We start from the raw sequence: 7940 nt of genomic DNA, 5'->3' as shown, positions 1-7940 counted from the left end.
GACCAAAGAGCTCTACACCGCCTTCATCAACACTATGAGTGAGGAACACCCCCCCCGTCCCCGTCCCCCCTGCCTGCCCCCCTTACTGACCAAAGAGCTCTACATCGCCTTCATCAACACTATGAGTGAGCAAGCCCCCGTCCCCGTCCCCCCTGCCTGCCCCCTTACTGACCAAAGAGCTCTACACCGCCTTCATCAACACTATGAGTGAGGAAACCCCCCCCCGCCTGCCCCCCCGACCCCTTACTGACCAAAGAGCTCTACACTGCCTTCATCAACACTATGAGTGAGGAACCCCCCCGTCCCCCGTCCCCCCTCCCCGCCCCCCACTCCCCCCCGTCCCTGACCTCAAACTCACCTCATATAATACTCAGCGCAGTCCAGCCTATCCGCTGACCCGCACTGACTCCAAACATACTGCACAGTCACTGAAGCGCTCTGCCCTCACCCCTCAGGTCAGCTGCTCATCGCTGATCTGATGAGCTTGTGTGCTGATCAGTAGCGTGTGTGCGCGCAGTCATGCTAAAGCAAGTCTGTGTTCATACCCTGCAACCAGAAACAGTCTCTCGGCTCAACAGCAATGTTTAACGAGAGGACTTTTAAAGCCTGGTTTTGTGTAATGAATAGCTGTGCTGAGTTCTGTGACTCCTTTAGCTAAAGTGGCAGGAGGTGTTATAATGTGACCTAACGTGATCAAATTTTCCTAATGTGATATAATGTGATCAGGTTGGACCTAATTTGACCTAATGGGATCTAATGTGATCTAATTTTCCTAATGTGATATAATGTGATCAAGTTGGACCTAATTTGACCTAATGGGATTCATTTTGATCTAACGTGATCAAATTGGACCTAATGTGATCTAATCTAATCTAATATGACCTATTATTATTTAATGTTACCTAACGTGATAAAATATGATCTAAAATGACTTAATATGGTCTAGTGTGACCTACTGTGATATAATGTGATCTAATTTCACCTAATGCAATCTGAAGTGACCTAATGTGATTTAGTCTGATCTACTGTGATCTAATGTGATCCGGTGCGGCGGTGGCGGTGACCGTGCTCTGTGCCTCCGCTCCAGTGCTGGATCACGAGGAGCAGCAGGCCTCCATTCAGCTGCTCATCTCCCTGCTGCCGCCCAGCAACAGCGACACGCTGCACCGCCTGCTGGAGTTCCTGTCCACCGTGGCCGCCCACGCCGACGACGCGCACGACAGGGACGGACAGGAGGTGAAAAGTGCGGCTTCCCTTCCGCGGCCAGATCAGAATTTACTGCTGTTCTGTTTTAGAATAAAAAAAATTAAAAAAAGATCAGCCCCAAAATGGGTCCCTGTGGGACTTCGTAGTTTGTCGGACAGTGGCACATGTTCATCCACCGAGACGGATAAATGTCAACCTGGCAGACATGACATGGTCCAGCCCAGTACTTATACCAGTAAGGCTTCACTCAGGTTAATTGGAACATTCTAGACTCACTAGCAGGTCATTTTGCTGATGGCAAGTATAGTGCAGTGGCAGTGTAAGATTGGGAATTTTGACCACAAGGACCCCAATAACAAAAGTACCACCAGAACCTGATTATTTTTGTTCATGAAAGTTTTTTTTATAAAAGAGTAGGTACATGGTACATTTATAAACATCTAACACAAACAGCCCCTCTCCACGCTCCCCTTTCCCAAAAACATAGGTGCCTCTTCCCCAATCTCGGTAAATTTAATTGTACTAGATCACATAATAAAATTAAAATGATAGCACTGGAAAACATTAAAAGGCACATGCATAAACGTCTCAATTATGGCTCTCAGTGTGCTGTAATAACATCAAAAATTTATTAGCTGTTGTACCCTTGAGCGAGGTACTTAACTTGAGTTGCTTCATCATGTGTCCAGCTGTGTAAACAGATGCTATGCAAAAAATGCTGAAAGTTGTGTAAGTCGCTCTGGATAAGAGCGTCTGCCAAAGAATGGCACGAATGCCCAGTAACCCTGTTATTCCAAAATCAGTCCTCTTTCAGAGCAGAACCTGGTTGTAAAAAGTGGTGATGACGTGCTACATAGTGTAGTGTGTCTTATATTAATGAGAATGAGAGTACCCCACAGCTGTGAGTGACTGCAGACGTCTGCTGCTCTCGTACTGTTCCTGGATCAGCGTAACATACGACACGTTCTGATGCAAACTGCTGATTTAAATAGGCACAGCACAGGCGCTGTTTCCACACTCTTTTAAAAACTCGTTCCTCAGAGCTTTGTGAGTGCTCTCGAGCCTGGGCACAGAAAGGGCCCACAGGGCAGCGTTAAAAACTCATTATCCTGTGATTACTGAGGACAGCATGACGATGCGTAACTGAGCTGCGCTAACCATGCCCTGCGCTAACCCCACCCAGTGTTAACCCCGCCCTGCGCTAACCCAGCCCTGTGCTAACCCCTCTCTGCGTTAACCCCACCCAACGCTAACCCCGCTCTGCGCTAACCCCGCCCTGCGTTAACCCCTCTCTGCACTAACCCCACCCTGCGCTAACCCCGCCCAGCGTTAACCCCACCCAACGCTAACCCCTCTCTGCGCTAACCCCGCCCTGCGTAACCCCTCTCTGCGCTAACCCCACCCTGCGCTAACCCCACCCACGCTAACCCCGCCACGCTAACCCCGCCCAGCGCTAACCCCGCCGAGCGCTAACCCCGCCCTGCGCTAACCCCGCCCTGCGCTAACCCCTCTCTGCGCGGCGAGCTCCGGAACGGCGAGGCTGGCAGCGATCGCGGGATTACACCGCCACCCTCGGCCCCTCTCCGCCCATCCCCGTCACCCGCACGGCCTTCCCGCCACCCGCCCGGCCTTCCCGTCACCCGCCCGGCCTTCCCGCCAGCGCGATTTCACCCGCTCAGCACGAGGTGGGGCTGACGTTTGTGTGTCTGTGTGTGCGTGTGTGTGTGCGTCTAGATCACCGGGAACAAGATGACGGCACTAAACCTGGCCACCATATTTGGGCCCAACCTCCTGCACAAGCAGAAGAGCTCGGACAAGGAGTTCTCTGTGCAGAGCTCGGCCAGAGCCGAGGAGAGCACCGCCATCATCGCCGTGGTCCAGAGGATGATCTCCACCTACGAGGCCCTCTTCCTGGTGAGCGTGAGCCCAGGACACAGGGGTACACCTGCAGGAAGTCAGGAGGAGGGCCGAACACAGGGGTACACCCACAGGAAGTCAGGAGGAGGGCCGAACACAGGGGTACACCCACAGGAAGTGTGGAGGGGGCAGGACTCAGGGGCCCTTACTTCCTGTGGGTGGGCATGACACAGAGTCCCAGAGCTGTAGGCTGCAACATTCAATATAAATGAATTTGATTTATTAAAACTGCTCATTCAAAACTTGCCATCTGGCAGTGTTCTTTGAAATATGGGATGCTTGGTATTTTAGCCATATAAAAGTAGACCCCTGCCACCTCCCGCCTCCTCCTCACAAGGGTGCAGTCCCCAGTATTAAATTTGTTCTTTTTAACCTCTGTTAGACATTAGCTTTCTTCTCCGTGAACACCTGAGCGAATCCTGGCTTTCTGCCGAGCTCAAATTTCACAAACGCCAAATAAAAAATGGTCAAAACTCTCATCGTGCGACCGTTATAAACGTTTATAGTACACACCGACCGTTCCCTCCCTCGAACGTACGCGCAGATGAAACCCAGGCACAGCTCCCGGGATCTGTTTCTGCTAGCCTTTGAGAAAGGGGGGGAGGCTACTTGCTGTTTAGGTTAGCGGGCTTAAGAGACAATGGCCCCTGTCTTATAGAATGTAAACATGGCGGTGTCACGCCAGGACTGTGCAGAAAGAGGCGCTTCAGCGCTAAGCCAGGCTGGAGCCGCTCGTGAAAAGAGGAACTCCGCGGCGGAGACAGGAAGCTTTCCGAGCTCCAAACCCCCCCCCCCCCCCGACCAGTAATCGTTTCACTTCTTATTCCCTCAAACGTATCGACATCGTTGTGAGAGATCAGTGTTGTGGATTGTGTGTTCTGCGAAGTGTCACGTCCCGATTGGACCGCTCTGCCCCTGTTCCCGATGATGTCATCGGTCTCCGTGACCTCGTCCTGATCTTTCCTTCCCTGTGGAGTTCTTACAATTTCCAGCTGTGCGCTACACACGCGTATACGCACACGCGCACACACACGCGCACACACACGCTCCTTTACAGTAACAATAATAATATTGCAAAAATGACAAACCATGTAGCCCACATTCATTGTTTTGTCATTTTCGGTTGGTAGTTTTAGTGTTTCAAAAGATTTCCTTTTAGGGGCGTGCTGGAGGTTGAAAACATTCTCTGGTGCTCAATTATTTAAAAAAAATTAAAAAGTATTATATTTAATTAACAGGGGCCATACAATGCCTCTGTTTATCTCCAGTTGAGTTTTATTGGTTGAATTGTTTCATAGCTACTTTATTGAATAGAGTGAGAAAAGGAGGTCTTGGGTCCCTGGAAGCTCCTGATTGGCTGTGACAGTGATGTTTTGTGGCCCCTTGTCAGTTCTGAGACCGGTGATTTGTGGTCCCACAAAGAGCTGTGACGGTGTTTTTCTGGCCTCTGGAGTTATTTTGTGGTCCCCGCCTCGGCTGTGACTCGGCTGGTATTTTGTGCCCCCTTCCTCTGCAGGTCCCCCCTGAGCTGCAGAACGAGGTTCTCATGAGCCTGCTGGAGACGGACCCTGACGTGGTGGACTATCTGCTCCGGAGGAAGGCCTCGCAGTGGTCGTACGTATGGCTCTGTCCTCTTCTGCACACCAGTGTGTGCACCCTCTCTCTCTCTGAACACACACACACTCACACATACTCTCACACACACACACTCACACACACACACACACACTCACACACACGCACACCAAACCCTCCCTCAACCAAACAGGCATGCATGGGGAGCGACACCCACCATAGCTATGAGAGAAGCACTTCATCGCCCCCTGGTGGCAGCCCTCTGCGAGTGACGCATTCCGCTCAGCCATTCGGGCCCGTAACTGTGCAAACTTTCCGCTAATAACTCATGTCACGATCTTATGAACTGCGTAAGGTAATGTGCCTCTGATTCACGATTTACGAGTGATCATGAGTGCGGAACATGGCTCCAAAAAAAAAAAAACCCAAAAAAAAACGAAGCACGAGGGGTCACAGGTTGCTGAGAAACGGCGGAATGTTATTTTGAGAAGTGCAGAGCAGCAGACTTCCACCGTTGAGTCAGTGAGTCTCAGAGTTTTGTAACATCGAGTTTGTACAAGAATGTATAAAAAATTGAGTGCCTCAGAGGGGTTTGCACAAAGCACATTTTCTATCTTTGCCATCTTTGACTCCAGAATCCGGAGCCAACTGGTATTCTCGGTTGTGACTGGCAGGTTTTGTGGCAGAAGGTTAGATTGCTGATAAACGCACTGAGTGAATTTAGCGCGCTGAGTCTCTCTCTCTCTCTCTCTCTCTCTCTATCCCTCTTTTCTCTAGCTATTTCTCTCTTTTCTGCCTGTGGTTAGTTTGTTAATTGGTTTTTCTCTTTATGTTGCTTGTATATTATTTTTGTTTTGAAGTACAGTAATTTCTGTGGTTAAACAGTGTCCCAATAAAAGGGTTTTTTAAATCTCAAAATCTCTCTCTCTCTCTCTCTCTCTCTCTCTCTCTCTCTCCCCCTCTCTCTCTCTCTCTCTCTCTCTCCCTCTCTCTCTCTCTCTCTCTCTCTCTCTGTCCGGGACGTCCCAGGAGCCCGGACCTGATGAGGCCGGAGGCCCCCTTCGCGCTGGGCGAGCGACACTCGTCCAGCGACTCCAACAAGGCGTCCAGCGGGGAGGTGTCGCCGTACGACAACAACTCGCCGGTGCTGTCGGACCGGCTGCCGCAGCCGCACCAGGGCGAGGGCAGCCCCCGGGTGGACCGGCTGTTTCGGGTCCCCGAGCAGTACACGCTGGTGGGCCACGTCAAAGGCCGGACAAAGGACAGCCCGCCCGCGCAGTGGACCGGCAAGGGTGAGCGCCGACGGCCAATCACAGCAGACCTGGGGGGGGGAAAAAAACAAAACAAAACAAAAACGCGTCCCCTGTGGGGGCCGGTACTGTGAGCCGAAATCACACTGCTCTGGGTTCCCTTAACGTTAATTTGCCTTTTATTTCGTTTCACCAAGAATACCATGGTCGTCTTCTTATTCTCAAACACAGTTTGACAAGTTCAGCAATCAGAAAAATGTACTTTCCCGAAAAGAAAGAAAACAATATTATTTACATCAGAAGAGACCAGCAGTCTCAGAAATAAGATTTTATTCTAATTGAGATTCAGTCCAGATGGGTTAAATTAAAGAACTGCGCAACCAAAACTAAAAAGTCGAAAATAGCTTATTTTTAGTTTGGCTGTTTTCATGCATCGCAGAGCGTGTTGAACACACTGGGAAATGTTTTGTAAGACGTCCGTGGTAAACTCAACAGTGCAGTTCATTAGCCTGCATGGCGGCTTGTGTATTTATACAGTTAAGTGCTCGGTCATCTGATTTACCTGACTGTGATAACTATCAGTGTCATTAAGTTTGAATTTACCAAAAAAAAAAAAACACACAAAAAAGGAAAACTCGCGACACAGAGGCTCCTGTGGTCCGGGGGTGCTGGGAACATGTTTATATACGTACCCAGTATGCCAGCATCTGAATTTACAGTATAGGATTGCAGCTCCATGGGAATAGCCTGATTGTTTGCTTTTAGTGGGGCTGCTTCTATCAGCTGTGTCGAAGCAAAATATTTTGTGTTCCCTCGTAAAAAAAAAAAAATGTGTTTTTTGGGCTCATGAGATAAAGTGACCCGGGCCTGTCCCGAAATAGATCCACGGAGCGATACAGCTGGCGTGTACTTTAGGAAGCCCGGGGTAAAATGCAGCCCTGCAAACGTAAACACTTTAAAGAGCCTCTCTCACACAGGTAGCCTTAAAGGCTAACCAACGAGTAAATTACATTACATTACATTACATTACAGGCATTTAGCGGACGCTCTTATCCAGAGCGACTTACCCAACTTTTTACACAGCATTTACACTGCATCCATTCATACAGCTGGATATATGCTGAAGAGGTGCATGTTAAGTACTTTGCTAAAGTGAACAATGGCAGTGTTCATCCAGGGAACTGAAGCTGTGACCTCAGCAGACCAACTTCTAACCCATTATGCACTACACCGGCCTTCCTCGCAAGAGCTCATTAGGCTCGGCTGGGGGAAATGAGAGTCCATTGAGTGGAGCAGGGCGTTCGCGTCCTTTCAGGAGAAGGGGCCGCGTCGAGCCTGTAGGGCTAGAATTCCCCCGGGACGGTCTTTGGACGCGGTTTCAGAACGCAGTTCCTGTTCAGCTAGAAAGTAAATATAATATCTGGCACGCCCTGCGCACCGCAACCCGCCGTGGCCTCCCGCCAACGGCCCCCCCTGCCATTTCCGCCAAATCTTTCTGCGTCGCTGCGCTCGGTCAACAGTTTCATCAGCTACACTTCTGACAAAGTCATGCGCGTGTTTACGGCCACGTCTGGACAGATGTTCCAGGTGTCTGTTTTCAGTGCGTCTCTCTCACACACTCTCTCTCTCTCTCTCTCTCCTGTCTGAGACCGGAGCTCTTTCAGACCTTCAGTTCCGCCTGAACAGTCCAGCCGCCGGGTCAAAAAAAAAAAAAACACTTGGCGAAAAACAGTTAATCCAGGCGATTACGTTTCATACGATTTGACACGCGGGGTTTAAGTGTGCCTTTTGGAATGCGCGGGCTTGTCCGGGGCCGTTCCCGATGACGGAAAAAAAGAAAGCTCCAGAAGAACACGCTCAGTTATTCGCCTGTGCGCTGTGTTTCCATTAGACCACGCGGACGAGAACACAAACATCTGGGGGGCGTGGCACGCGACACTGAAGTCGGGACTAAAGGACCAGCTGCATACAGGTACAACAGCCCCATTGCAC

The 7940-nt window shown here is 50.2% G+C and overlaps 1 protein-coding gene across 4 annotated transcripts in view; it reads left to right on the top strand.

Moving 5' to 3' along the window:
- The window catches only part of LOC135240413 (rho GTPase-activating protein 6-like), a 119519-nt gene that overhangs the window by 106942 nt on the left and 4637 nt on the right, over positions 1-7940 (top strand). For 3 of the 4 annotated variants that reach the window (XM_064309833.1, XM_064309836.1, XM_064309837.1), the window contains exons 8-12: positions 1088-1236; positions 2941-3120; positions 4640-4737; positions 5728-5990; positions 7840-7920. In XM_064309833.1, coding sequence (XP_064165903.1) covers positions 1088-1236; positions 2941-3120; positions 4640-4737; positions 5728-5990; positions 7840-7920 — 771 coding nt within the window. The remainder of the gene's footprint in view (positions 1-1087; positions 1237-2940; positions 3121-4639; positions 4738-5727; positions 5991-7839; positions 7921-7940) is intronic. The other variant, XM_064309834.1, reaches the window with a different exon arrangement.

The sequence above is a fragment of the Anguilla rostrata genome, chromosome 15, assembly GCF_018555375.3.
Source record: "Anguilla rostrata isolate EN2019 chromosome 15, ASM1855537v3, whole genome shotgun sequence".
NCBI lineage: Eukaryota > Metazoa > Chordata > Actinopteri > Anguilliformes > Anguillidae > Anguilla > Anguilla rostrata.
Note: the sequence above shows the minus strand (reverse complement) of the source record. Positions and strands in the feature narration are given on the sequence as shown.